General features: G+C 31.0%; 2 protein-coding genes across 3 annotated transcripts in view; one reads left to right on the top strand and one right to left on the bottom strand.

Moving 5' to 3' along the window:
* LOC145259670 (bromodomain-containing protein 7-like) overlaps positions 1-11,969 on the bottom strand; it is a 34,104-nt gene extending 22,135 nt beyond the window's left edge. Inside the window, exons 1-4 of the mRNA XM_080117329.1 lie at positions 11,807-11,969; positions 7,234-7,391; positions 4,011-4,400; positions 2,561-2,671 (exon numbers count right to left, since the gene is read on the bottom strand). Coding sequence (XP_079973455.1) covers positions 2,561-2,671; positions 4,011-4,400; positions 7,234-7,391; positions 11,807-11,864 — 717 coding nt within the window. The 5' untranslated portion in view covers positions 11,865-11,969. The remainder of the gene's footprint in view (positions 1-2,560; positions 2,672-4,010; positions 4,401-7,233; positions 7,392-11,806) is intronic.
* A 323-nt stretch (positions 11,970-12,292) lies between these two features.
* LOC145259668 (cytochrome c oxidase assembly protein ctaG-like) overlaps positions 12,293-15,211 on the top strand; it is a 357,953-nt gene continuing 355,034 nt past the window's right edge. For both annotated transcript variants that reach the window (XM_080117326.1, XM_080117327.1), the window contains exon 1: positions 12,293-12,447. In XM_080117326.1, coding sequence (XP_079973452.1) covers positions 12,428-12,447 — 20 coding nt within the window. In that variant the 5' untranslated portion in view covers positions 12,293-12,427. The remainder of the gene's footprint in view (positions 12,448-15,211) is intronic.

Raw genomic sequence — 15,211 nt, 5'->3', positions numbered from 1 at the left:
ATTTAACATGTCAGGCAGGTAGCAGAAGGTAGTTCAAGTAAGGTGCTATCACTATCCACATCTATAAATTCTACTAGAGACTGCTTGTGAATTTCATACTTCCATGAAACTTCCTCCTTTGGAGGAAGCTGGTTAAACCGGCTTTAGAGTTTATACCACAGTTTCACTATTTGACCATTTATTGGACAGGCAACACCTAGACATCCACAATAAACAATCAGCCTCCCAGCACAACCACTACACTTGCTATGGATCTATAGTTTGCAATGGAGTTCACATCTACACTTCTGTGAGAGACAAGGCAAGGAAACATGCCAGTGTCATGCAAGAAGACCAACATCAGAGGTAAGAAATTTTGTCTCTTTCATGTTGACTTTCAGTCCTTTGTTCTTCATGTCTATTTTCCATGCCAGCAAACTGGAGCTGCACTTCTCCAGAGAATTTGAAAGAACCACAAGATCGTCTGCATACAAAAGCTCCAATAGGACACTTGCACGAAACTTAATATTACTTCAAGAACCATGATGAAATTATTTAATTATAGAAACGGAGTGTTTTCTTAGATGACTTCCATGATGTGGCCATGTTGAAAGAATGGATGAGAGTTATTGGATTAGTTGATATAGAACAGTTGAGGGAGCAGATCCAGTTCACAAGAGAAAACTAAAAAAACATTGGAGGAAATGAAAAAAATGGACTTAAGAGAAAGAGGGTTAAATGAAGACCTGGCCAGAAATAGGTTAGTTTTGGAAGTCAATTTTTTAAAGTCATCAAACACATGCCAGCATGTAAAGCTGATGTGATTGTGATGATGAATTCTATTTATTTTATAAAATTGACGAAAAAAGGAATTAAAATAGAAAAGGTAAAATAGAACAGCATAGAGAAAGTTCAAAGTAAATGAAGACAAGACAGTCAAAAAGGTTAACAAGAGACTCACATGGGATCATTCAAGAAATTACATTTTTGCAAACGTCTATCCTCCCACTTTTCTCAAAACAGTTACATGCATACCTTAAAAAATATATCCTATGCCAGTTCAGTTCCAAAAATTTTATAATCATTATTTTAAATAAATTGTTAATTTAAAAATTTAAAATAAATTTTTTTTTAGAAACCAAATAATTGTTTAGAACAAAAAATAATTCAAATTAGAATCGATGAAAGCAAAAACAACATTAAGAATAAAATGATGATGATGATGATATTTATGTTTGTATATATATTATTACATTCCACACTCATTTTCAAAAACTGAGATTACCAAAGATGAGATGAAATATAGAAATGTAATTGAAAATTTACTGATGTCACTAAAGTAAAAAGTTCCGATTCTACCTGTTTTAAAATAAGTTGTTCCAAAATCAAATTGTTATCCTGCTGACATAATCAGTTCTTGGCTTTTTAACTAGGAGCAATGTGTAGTATCTGTTCTGATAATACACTTCATCTTCTCTGGCCTCAGTTAACGGATATGAAATTCTTTCTCTAAGGCAATTTTTATGTTTTTCTCAGAGTATTCCTTCTTAGGGAGCTCAATTTTTACCAACATTAAAAACTCCTCCCTCATGAGAGAAAAAGAAATAGAGATTTAACCAATTTTCAAAATCTGCTCTTTACCGTTTTCTTTTATGCAATTTGTATATTGCTGTTATACTTTTTAATGAATTTAAAACCTGATATTTGTTTTATTTATTTACCATAATTATATTTAAAGCATTTTATTTAGTTAATAATTATTTTTATTGTAAGATGAAAGGGACTAATAAATTTAAATTTAAAAAGAAATTAAAATAAATTCAAAGATTAAAACATTTGTTTCATAGATTTTAAAACATTCAGCTAACAATTATTTTTTATCATAAGAAAGCAAATACTTGTTTTTATAAAGATTTTAATTATAATCACTTTCAATAGAGAAAAGAGATGTATTTTATTCGTTTAAAGAATATTTAGCTGATGATATTTTTTAGAAGAAGAAAAAGACCAGCAAAAAGATTGAAGAATTGAACAGTGTGGAAGTTCTATCATATCTAGTTTGTAGTCTAGATATTGCTCTATCTAACCTCAACCTATATGTTTAATGCAGCACGATTTTATGAAGGACTAGCACAGCTTCTTGGTGTTGCCTGGAAGGATAGACAACAAAAAAGAAAAATTAACATCTTTCTTTTAAACCTTTCCTAACACTCTCTATCCCTTTCCCTCTCTTCCAAGTCAGGAAAAGGTTTTTCCTCCTCTGTGCAAAAGTTAATGAAAAAAAAAACAACCCCTGCTCTACATGCCTTTTCTCTGGCTTTTAGCACATTCCGAACCAGTGACGTGCAGAGGTTTGGTGATGCCCTGGGCCAATTCCTTGATTGTATTCCTCAAAGACTTAAATATAAGTCGCAATACTTAAAACTATTAGAAAAAGAAATAGTTTGACTATGATTGGACACATACACCTGGTTATGCCATCTAATTTCTTGGTGTATCAAAAACTAAGAGAATAAACAAATGAAACAAAAAGAATTTTAAAAAAGTTTATTTTATTTTAATTAACATTTTTTTTTTTTACCTTTGTTAATTGTTTGATGCCAGTGTGAAGAAGGCGTCGAGCTTCTTTGTAATAAATTGTTTCCTGTCGATTATAAACCATGGCATTCTGACACATCAACACAAAATCTTTCTGAAAAAAATAATGAAAATGTTCCATTAGTTTTAGGATGACAAACTCGGAAAAAAAACCCCAAAACATAAAACTATCCTTTTCCCCTCTCCATGACAAAATAAATGAGCCATCTTTTATATTCTCTTTGATTAGAAAAAAAAAAACAATCTTATCTCTTTGCATGGGGTTTCAGGTGCCAAATTCTAGGCCCTGTTGATTAGGGTTTAAATTTCAGTATTATAACTAAAACAGGGTTCTACATTGTGAGTGAAATAGTCGCATTTGCGAGTGATTTTTCAAAGTGGCTACTAAAAATAATGAAACATTTATCGTTTGGCGATTATATTTCTTTCACTGACAATCTTCCAAAGCTCACTACAAAGTGAAAAATATGTTTACAACATTCTTTTTTTTAATAAAATGAACAAACTTAAAAAAGAGTATATTGTTCTATTAAACTTTTATTGTTTAAATAAACAATAAAAGTTTAATAGAACAATATACTTTTTTTTAATGAAGGCTGTTTACAAAAACATTTGAAGAAAACAATGTTTATACCTTCAAGTATCAACATAAAATTTGTTGTATATTTAGAATTACACTTATTTAAAAATATACAGAAAAATCTTTATTATGTACATGCTCGTCACAAAACGAAGATGTCATATTCTAAAATCATATGAGTTTGGCTAGTAATTTTTCTATTTGGCTAGTAAACGTAAATATTTCGTTGTGAAAAATCAACTAAAGATAAATTTGTCTATAGAGCCCTGCATAATAACAAAACAAAAATCACCACCATTTACAACAATGTAATAATAATAAGGATAATAACAATGATAAAGATGATTACATTCTGTAATGGAATAACTTCCCTTGTGGTTTGACAATTGCTAGGTGGAACTAAGAATAATGTTCCGTTAACTGTTCGTGATGAACTAATAATGTTATTATTTAGAACGCTGTTTTTAATATGGATGAGGCCGGGGTACTATTTTATTTATTCTGAACTGTTATTTAAATTAATATATAAAATTTGGAAAGTGAAATTCTTCCCAAAAGTTATATTACAAATGAATAAATATATAAAATGTTTAAATTATGAATATTCCGGACAGAAATTACTTTGGATTCAGCAGTTTAAAGATTTCAAAGTCACTTTCAAATTAACACATTCATGCAAAAAAAAAAAAAAAAAAAAAAAAAAAAAAAAAAAATCACTGTGCTAACCATTATTATTAAAAACAAAACAGAAAAATCAAAATTGGTTAAAAAAAAAAAAAAAAACAGTTGATGATGACCTGTATTTAAAAAATAAACTATAGAATTTCTATGGACTGTGTTACACATCACTTACTCTGTAGTCGGTGATGCTGTTGTATTCTTCGTCTTCGATTTTAGTGTTGATGGTGCTGAAATCCATCGGTTTCTGAATAATGCTTGAATACCCAGGTGCGATGATATCGTTTACAGGAAAAGCAAAGAATCCATGCGTATCTTTCCGTTGCAGAAGCTGTGTCATATACTGAAGAAACATTTTGAAACCTGTTGGTTCTTCTTCTTCCACGTTGGGTCGCAATTTCTTATCGATTGGTTCCTCCTCTTCCTGCTTTGTTTTATCTAACAGTGGAAGTGGGGTAGGCGTCACCGAATAGGCATGCCGTTTACTTGATGGAGAAGCACATGATGATGACTGTGAATGGCCTTCACCTTCGTATTCATCACGGTCACGTTTGCGAGGACGATCCTAAAATAGTACAGAAAAAGAATTTTTTTAAAAATTTGAATTTACTGTAAAATTTACAAAAAAAAATTTGCACTCAATTTGAGATCATTAGAAAAAATTCAGCAAAACTTGAATTTTTGTACCCCCAAAAGATACAGACATTTCTTCTAGTCTTTCCTAAATAAAAAAAAAAAACTCAGCAGATATCTCCTATCTAAAAAATTCAGATGTCTTCTATGTCACTAATCATATATAAAAGGTAATTTAATTGCAAAATTAAATCTACCACAATGCATTTCCACTTCCTTGTAAACACAGCCAACCATTTTAATCTTAATAGTTAAAAAAAAATACTTTATGCACCTCTTCAAAATTTGAAGGAATTTAAACTGTCAGATAGAAAGTGATTTTGGGCTTTAAATTTCTTAGCAAATGCTCATGTATTAAAATATTTAAAGTTTCAATAGTTATTTACATACAATAATTGAATAGAGAGTAAAAAACCACTTCAATTAATAAGTTTGTGGCTAAACGTTGTCTTCATACCTTCAGAGATTGAAGCAAAGTTTAGACATAATGACATGAAACAACCGCAACTTTGCCGCGTTTTAAATGTACAAGGAATATTGAGTGACTTGGAAAAGAATTTGGAGAAAGACGCCAACAAATACAAGCTTGATATCATGGCGATTAAGCACTTTAACCAATCACAAAGAATGCAGGAAAGACTCCAACAACATGGCTTAAAGTTGTCGAGAAGGATCTTTCACACACAGTACACATCAACATCTATGATGAAACTCCAGACCAAGCAATTGGAAGACTCAACATACAACGGGGCATAGAAAGAGCTGAATAACTACTATTAAGAACATCATGCAAGCCAATCTCTGAATATTTTAATTCTTGCAGATTTTTTTTATATCTTATTATAGAGTTAATGTTCTATCAATCTTTATATATTATAAAGTTGCGATTTCAAAAATAAAAAATATATCCATATGACTTGGGTGCATCAGCTTGAATCAAAACCGAAACCAAAATTTATGAAAAATATATATAACTTGAGTTCCTTCAGCTATAATCAAAACCAAAACCAAAACTTGTGAAAAATTCTTGATAAAATTATTTATTACAACTGGAAGTCCATAACAAACGACAGACACAGAATAAATAACACACATGCTATCCTATTAATATATAGATAATTTATATATGAAAAATGAAATTACTGATATAATTCTGTGTTTTTTATGAATATTTAATATATCTATTGAGTGCAAACACTGGCAAAGCATATTTTCCCATCATTTTTGACAGAGGATGTAAACTAGTGTTAGTAATAAAGTTATGGAAATCAATCTGTGCCTTGCAATAAGGTTGCTTTGGGAGTTGGGTTACACAAAAGCAGGAACAGATGATGGACATTTACATCTTTAGAAATGTATAGGAACAATAAATGGGGATGATAAAAAACACGAATGACAATAACAACAAAATAATCAGAAAAATGAACAGAAAATCAGAAAAATGAATTTCCAGTATGTCAATGGGACATATACAGAAGAAAACTAAGTAGAAGACTGGTGAATGAGCTATTTCATTAATGTCATTGGCTAGTTCATAACCTGTGACATGAATTAATCGACTGTTTTGTCTATTTGTTTAGAACTGAGAGTTTTTGGGTTTCTGTTGAACTCACTCATTTGAGAAAACCATTGTCCTACTTACACCACAGACACAGCACACAAGAGAAATAGTGAGCAACTTATTTTACACATTAGCTCCACTCCAAGAAATAACATTGAGAACATCATTTCAATGTTGTAATATTGTTTTGTTAAATGTTTAAAAAGTGTCCAACTTGAAAATTCAAACAAGAAATTTGCATTTCTATAATAAATGATTTTTTTTTTTTACTATTTAAATGTGTTATTAAAAATTTGGTATTATATTGTTTTGTGTATTCATTTTTTTGTGGATTGTTACCGGTTACCCTCATCTTCATAGTTGTTATTTCGACCAACTCATTCTCTGGCCTTTTTCAGGGTTAAAAATTTTTTTTTTTAAATGAATACGCAAATTATAAAGCCTCATCTCAAAGGATTCCAAAATAAATAAAAATAATACATATATTGTTTTACTTTCTTTTTTTTTTTCATTATTTATTCAAATGACCTCTATTAAAATATTTAAGTAGAAAATTTAAAAATGATGAAAATATTTTACTATAATAGGATAACTATGATTGTATTCAACCGCAGCATAGACTTCAGTTGTAAGATTGCCAGGCCTGTTATATGTATTATCGTCCAAAATAAGGGTGATGATGATCATCATCATTATCATATGCAATTTACATGCTAGCTTTTGTTGGACAGTTTGTACAAAATAATTTTTAAACTAATTTATTTCTGGCCAGGTCTTTATCTCTTTTTGTCTCAAATCCATACTTATCACTTCCTCCCATGTTTTCCTTGTGAATTGAACTTGCTATCTCAACTGTTCTACATCTACTAACTCAAGAACTCTCATTCATACTTTCAACATAGTCATACTATTGATGTATCCCACTCTGCAAACATCTCCCCACACTGTCCCGATTTAATCTTCTTTTAAGGTAATCAGATTTAAGCCTGTCTTTAACGCTCACCTTATATATTCATGATGTTAATGATGATTCAAATGAAAGCCAACATCAAAAAAAAAAAAAATGTCCTCAATTTTAATTTTAGAAGAACAGAAAGGGAAAAAGAAAAAAAGAAAAGGAAAAGAAAATGAAAAATAGGGAGAAAGAAAGAGAAACAAGAATCGAACTAAAAAAAAGTCAAACAAGTTTTTGCAAAATGCTCACTTCGTCATGATGCCGGTGTTTTTCTTTTTCACTGGATTTCTTCTTCTTCTTCTTTTTGTGCTTATGCCGGCTGCGTTCTTCTGACTCACCAGCATAAACTTCAGCCACAGGTTCTGTCACTTTCAGCACCAATTTCAAAGGTTTCTCTGCGGGTTTTTCTGTCAAACAGGAACAAATTTATTCTAGTATTAAATATCAAATTTTATTTTTAGCCACAAACAAAAACAAAAAAACAAAAAACAAAACAACTTTAGAAAAAATAAGTATTTGTTTATTTCTTCTATTTGCACTCATGCAAATTTCTTTTGTATCATTAATCATTGAATCACAAAATGCTGTTAAGCTGCACTTGAGTACAGCTTAGAGCAAATGCAGTGAGCATTATCCACACTGAGGAAGAATGTCTGAACATACTCTTTCTTCTCTAAGAGAAAATGTACACATTCTGGAGTTAGTTCAACAAGAGGACAGGTGGTACTACTGGATGTAGTATGCATCATAAATGTCTACCCACCATTAGCAGTATCAGAATTTTGGGGGAATTTTTGACACCCCTAACAGAAAACTGCGATTAAAATATAGAAAACTCGTAATTTCTCTTTCTAAAGTGGGTTATTTATTTTCTTTATAGAATATGCTTCCAAAATAAACTATTTAAGTTGTTTAAAAAATAATAGAAATATTATTTTTCATTGTTTAAAAATCATTGTTTACAAAGTGCGTGCGTGCGTTCTGGGAAGCCATTTTGTTACGTAGTGAAATCAATTGATTTTTATGAGATGAATATTTTTCAATATTTAAACTTTAAAAATCTATCAAAATTTTCCTATTCGTTCAATTGTTACGTTTTTTTCAGGGTGAATGTAAAATTTTATGCTCTTTCCGATAAACTAAATATAATATTTTAGACAAACGTTGTTTTATAAATTCACCCCCCCATTTTGGAATGTCTATGAGAAATTTAATAATTGATTTTGCTTGAAACGTTTTATATATCACAAATTGAAGATAAAACATGAATAAATAAAATACTCAAATTTAAAACAACAAAAAAATATCACTTATCTGGTAATTTACCGGTAAAGTCCAAAATTTAAATCCTTCTTTTTTCGATAACCACGTGTTTTTTTTTTTTTTTTTTTTTTTTTTACGTGGAAGCTTAAGTTTTGTTTAGAATGTTCCAGTAATTAATAGTCCATCAGTTTATATAATTATATTTAATTCCTGGTTTCCTTTTTTTCGATATATAAAAAAACAAAGACGAATTCGGGTAATGCAGATTTATAGTATAATAAAAAAAATATTCAGGTATTTCTTTAAGATATTAAAAAAAGAAAAATACCATTGAACATCTGCGTCATATAGTAATCCGTGTTAATGAAAAAATGAAAACTATCAGATTTTGTCTACGATAGCGTCAAGGCACAAAAATAAAAAAAACCGGACAAGTTATCTCCCTTAAGTAAGGCAAAAACGTACTGCTACCGTCAATCTGTTCATTGCAATGTGGCCATAAAGTGGGTGCCCATTTGACGTCACATCATTATAGAAAAGTGACCCCCCACTTTGTGACCATTTGTAAAATTTTTTATCTTGGAAACTATTAGTTTCGTTTGCCGTATATATAAATGTTTATTTATGTTTTCAGCGCCTCCGAAAACCTTTAAAAGTGGAAAATTTGAAGGAATATAATCCAATATCGAGATTATTAAGGTTTCTGAATTAGTGTGTTTTTTTTACACTTATAGGCCTCCGTACATAAGTAAGAGATAATTTTTCACTTCCGGTGTCATTACAACTTGCTTTAAAGACACGCCGTCGTCGCCGTGTGTTGGAAAAATCCTTCCATTTAAAAATACATGGATTATAATACATAAATATGAATACATTCTCATACAGGAAGATTAAAAGAAAGCATATCTTACTCATTAACCAGGTAAGTTCTTTATTTTGCCGTTAAAATAATTATCGTAAGATTCAAGTAATGTTATTGTTCGAATGTTAAGTGTCACTTAAGTGAAGAAATCGACAGAAAAATAAATAAAATTGTTTATTTCTCTATTAAAGCTTTTATGATATTAAAATTTGGTCTTTGCTCGTTTTATTGAAATAAAATTTACGGGTTTAAATTACGTTTTACTATTATTAAAATCTGATAGAAAGATAGGTGTATATTCAAAATGGCGACTTCGCCTGCGATTGTCCCCAAAATTCTGATACTGCTAACCCACCATGGCCTAGATTGAAGTGCATGGTATTTATTGTGATCCTGGTCGTAGCAAGAATGATGGTATGAATAGTGCAACAGAAGGAACTGTATGAAGATGATATCATTTTTGTCATCGGGATCTGATTTTATTCTTTAAGCATCAGCTTAAGGTTTAGATCAGATGTAATAAGAAAAGATTATATTCCACACAGTTTGACAAAAGATGAATAAAAGTGCCAAGTTTTGTAAGAAAAGGAAGTAAGTGTTCCCTGCTTAAAAATGGCACATGATACAGATCTGCTGGGATTTCACTTCGGTTAAGTTAAAACAGATTCTTAAATATTGAAACGAATAAATGAATCTTGTCTGCATGATTTTATTGTTATTGCATCTCCAAGTTTCCTATTTCCTGTAACTTTTTTTCATATTGAAAGAACAATAGAACAGCTCAATGTCACCTCCAAGATATTTTAGTCTCACTTAAAAAAACCTTATTCTCATGAGAGGTCAACCTACTTGTTTTCAGTCTTTTAGCTGGAAAACTATTTTAATGGCAGAGTTAGGTGTGTCTTATTATAAGATTGTTGCATAAGTTCCTGCTGTTTCATAAAAAATTTTTAATGCTTCATAAATTTTTTTTTGATATTTGGCAAAGTGTTATATATCATTAGGAAGCATGTATTCTGTTCTATAGATAATGGTCATCATTTTTTGCTCATATAATTTTTTCTCGTTTTTCAGAACCGTCAAATGGATTATCAAGTAGATAAAAATATCACATTTTTGACACCTCCTTCTTTTCACTTTTAATCGAGGTCAAAAAGCGAAGGAAGTGACCAAGGATATTTGTGCCGAATATGGAAAAAACGCTATAGCTGAGAGAGGTGTTCGAGATTGGTTTACCAGATTCAACATGGTAATTTTGACCTCAATGACGCTCCTCGTTCTGGAAGACCAATCAAGATAGACCAAAACCAACTCTGGGTTTTTTGAAGGAAGATAGCCATCAGAAATGTAGAGAATTGGGTGAAAAGATGAAGTGTGATTTTGTGACAATTTCATGCCAACTTCAGTCGATGGGATTCACACCAAAAACTTGGAACTTGGATTCCACGCAAACTTACTTTTGCTGTTAAAATTCTTTAATTTTCTTAAAAAAAAAAAATATGGCGAGAATTTATGCAATAACCTAATTATTTAACCCCACCTTATTTTTTTTTTTAAATGAGAATTTAAATCATCCTCACCCATCAAGGAAATTGTGGTACTCATGCACTTATTGATCCGTACTGAAATAATGACATTATTTAGGAAGCCATTCTTAACGTAGGGGCGGGAGGGTGTTGTGTACCTATTCTGTACTTTCACCTAACAATTTAATAAAAACAGACATCGTAAAACTTTAAGGTGCTAGTGCACTTACTGATCCACGCTATTTTTTAAATCGTATTTCCAAGTTTAATTAAAGTTTTATGATATGTTTTTATTCAATTGTAAGATTAAAGTACAGAATAGGTACAAAACACCCTCCCCATGTTAAGAATGGCTTTTTTAAATAGTAACGCTATTATTTCAGCATGGATTAATAAGTGCACTGCACTGGTGCAGTGGTGCACTGCCACTTGCACTAGTACCAACTTTAATTAAACTTGAAAATACTATTAAAAAAAATAGCGCGGTTGTAAATATATGAATAAATTCTAAAACGCTGAGGAGATATTTCAAATAGATCAGTCTTATATAATGAATGTGGTATTATGGTGATTGCAAGTGTCCAAAATATGAATCAGTCTCCGGCAACCTCACTGTAGGTACGTAAGCAGCCCGAAGATGCCGAAATGAAGATTGCCAGATGATTGATTCAAAAGGTATCGCCCCCTTTTCCATATTAAGAATGGCTTTTTATTTAGAAGTTGCCGGAAATTGGGTCGTATTTTGGATAAGCACCGTATAATTAAACTGATAGTATTGTCAGTAAGCAGGAGTCAAGATTGTGTCTGGCCTAAAATAAGTCTGTATAAAATCAACAGACGCCCTCCCTCCCCATTTAATACTTGTATTTATAATAATAAATATAAACAAGATCCAGTTTTATAAATATACAGAGAAGATATAATAAATCATTATAATCCAAATCAATTGTAAATAAACAAACAAAAATAAACAAAAACAATCCAAGACAGAAAAAGAAATCAAAGTAAAATTTTCGACTTTTGAAATAAGATGAAAAATAGTGAATTTCAACTTCATTGTTTTGTATATCCAGTCTTAAGGGCCTGAATTGAACGCCGGTTACAAATTTAGATTGAAAATAATTCACCGATGCAAAATAAATCATTGAAAAAATAACAAAGAATCATTTACCTTCCAATTCGAGGACCTTCTTTTCAGATTTGTGATGTTTTTTGTGTTTTTTACCCATTTCTGTTAAAATTTAAAATAGTATTTCAGGAAAAGATATTGAAGAAGGACTTGCCATAAAGCAAGCTAAAGAACCGGTGTTACAGTTCCTTACCCTACATCTTCCAGTTTGGCTGGCTCGGATATAATATTTATTTTCGATTTAATAAAGAAAAATACAAACAGATAATAAATTACGAATATTTATTAAATAATAATTACTTATAAAGTGACATTTTACTTATATTTTAAGTTATAGTTGAACTATCTATTTTAATAGTTTATTCATTATGGACAATTTTATGATTGGTTGCAAGAAATTAGCGACATTGATTAACAATTAAAATTTTATATTTATTACTTGTGTATTAAAAAATATGATTCAATAAATTAACATTCGTTTTTATTTTTAGAGATATTTATATTATTTTATTTACTTATATTTGGATAAATAAATAAAATATTTTCGTCTCATTGTAATTACGACAGTTCATCAATCGGCTTGTCCCACGCTTCTTCAAAAATGCCTGACTTTAAAAGCATACAAACGTTTTACACGGATTAGAAATTAAAAAAAAAACAAATATGAGAAACTTTTCGACATTGTGAGTTTTTTTTAATTATTATAATTATCATGATTTAACTTTTATTTTGAGATTAATGTTTTATTTTAAGTTTTCATGAATGTTGATTTCAAATTTAAAAAAAACACAAACAAATCACTTTAAGGTCAAACAAGACTAATCGAAGAACCGACAAGAAAAATGGCTTAAGTGTTTTTAAATTAAAATATAAATAAAATGTGTTGTTTTTTTTATATCATAAAACTATCTATAAAAATAAAATATTACTTTACTTTTTTTTTTTTGTTTACATAAATTTTTGTTCGGTCATCGAAAAATACGAAGTTCCTTGTTGTTTTTGTTTACGTAACAGATAATTCCCCAGAATTAATTTGTTTTCATGTAAACATCAATTCAAATAAAAATATGGTACTCATGCAGAGAGTGATCCGTGCTGAAATAATAACGTTATTATTTAAAAAGCCGGGTTTGTATTACTGTACACATAGATTCGAAAAAAGTTGTCATAAAACAAATATATAACAAATAAATGTTATCAAAGGCAAGATAAGTTACTTTTCTACCAAACTGGATATATTTTTCGTGTTTTTATTCAATTTAACATGTTTATTCAGCTCGAAAAACATACAATGTTTACCGATGTATTGGAAAATTCAAAATGGCGCCCGACTCTCTCTTTAACACGTTAAGTTTGGGAAAAGATGTTATAAATAATAAACTAGACAAAATACTGTTAGAAATTCGCTCAATATATGTTACCGTGACATAACTTGACATATATTCGGTGTTTTTTTTAATAGTATTTTGTCTAGTTTATTATTTATAACACCTTTTCTCAAACTTACCGTGTTAAAGAGAGAGTCGGGCGCCATTTTGAATTTTTCAATACATCGGTAAACACAGCATGTTTTTCGAGCTGAATAAACATGTTAAATTGAATAAAAACACAAAAAATATATCCAGTTTGGTAGAAAAGTAACTTATCTTGCCTTTGATAACATTTATTTGTTATATATTTGTTTTTTAACAACTTTTTCGAATCTATGTGTACAGTAATACAAACCCATTCAAATTTAAAAAGTAGTGTTTTTTAGAAATTTACCTGTAAAGTCCGAAGTTTTTTTTTTTTTTTACATAGGCGTCACCACTTATCAAGGCCGATAGGCCACTCAAGGATAAGGGTTAAAGAGTGTACAGTAGTCAAAAGGACAATATAGTAATCGATAGTAATGGAAGTTCGGTAAATTTGTTAACTTAAGTGGAACGGCTCATCAGAAACTTGTTCATGTTGGACTTGAAGACAACCATATTATAGACAGCTGGAAAGCAGGAAAACGGAAGACAATTCTACAGGCGTGCAGTTCTAAGAAAGAAGCTTTGATCATGGAATCTATGTTTAGGTTTAGGCACAGATAAAGAGTGGGGAGAATTATTGATAATGTTTTCAGCTAGTCGAGTGTTTCTTGTGAAAGTTTGGCGAGGGGGGACCATAGATTGAAGCTCAGTCGAACACTTTCCATGAAAATAACGATAAAGCAGAGACAAACTCACAACATCTCTTCTGTGAGATAGAGGTTGCAGCGAAGAGAAAAGGACATCTCCCACTAGGTCACAAAGTCTATTTTGAACCCTATCAAGGCAGGACAAGTCTTTTCTAGTAGCTCCTGCCCATATGTGGCAACAGTATTCCATCCTTGGACATATCTGGCTCTTATATAGATAGAGAATTCCATCAGCAGTGAGATATCTACTGGATCGATAGAAGGATCTGACCATTTTTCTAGCGGCCTTGGCAACAGATTTGATGTATGTATTCCATTTAAGATCAGGAGTAAAGGTCAAGCCCAGAAGCCTGTCAAAACTTGAGGCCTCCCCAAGACGAGAGCCATTCATTTTAATTGATGCCAGATGGGGATCAGAATGTTGATGATGTAAAGATAGAAGCTTGGTTTTAGATGCATTAAAAGTAACCAGCCACTCCTTTCCCCATTGTACAACATAATCAAGATCAGAGGGAACTTGGTTGTTTACTGTCTTAGATGTGCTACCATAGATGGTAGTGTCGTTAGCAAAAATGTCTACGAATGATGTAAGGATGTGATTTGGAAGATCATTAATGTAGATCAGGAAAAGAGTTGGGCCCAGGATGGACCCCTGAGGGACTCCAGCATTTATACTGTGAGCTTCTGATTTTTGCCCATCAACTACTACTCTTATGAACCTATCAGAGAGCAATGATTTAATAATTGAGAAGACATTTCCAGCTATACCATAGCTGGAGATCTTGTGAAGTAAACCTTTATGCCATACCCTATCAAAGGCGTTTGATATGTCAAGAGCAATTGCCCTAGAAAGGTTGCCTCTGTCGAGAGATTCGCTAATCCTATGAGATATAACTGTAAGCACATCTGCTGTAGATCTAGCAGAGCGGAAACCATATTGTGTGTCACTAAGAAGGTTATTTTTTCTGAGATGGTTGATTACTTCTCTATTTAACACAGATTCCAGCAACTTACTCATGACGCACAGGAGACTTATTGGCCTGTACTGAGAGGGGGATGAGCGATCACCTGAATTCTTAAATACAGGGCATACTGATGAGATTTTCCAGGGTGATGGGAAGCAATTCTCCTTAAGACAACGTTTAAACAGTTTTGTAAGTATGGGTGCTAGTTTTGGTTGAAGTTTTTTGAGTACTATAATTGGAATACCGTCAGGGCCGGTTGCTTTACTGGAATCAAGGTTTTTGATTAGCTTGGCAACATCACATACAGATATTTGTATA

This window comes from Euprymna scolopes, chromosome 35 (assembly GCF_053919585.1).
Source record: "Euprymna scolopes isolate OS-2025 chromosome 35, ASM5391958v1, whole genome shotgun sequence".
NCBI classification, from domain to species: Eukaryota; Metazoa; Mollusca; class Cephalopoda; order Sepiida; family Sepiolidae; genus Euprymna; species Euprymna scolopes.
This window is presented reverse-complemented; position numbering and strand designations above follow the sequence as displayed.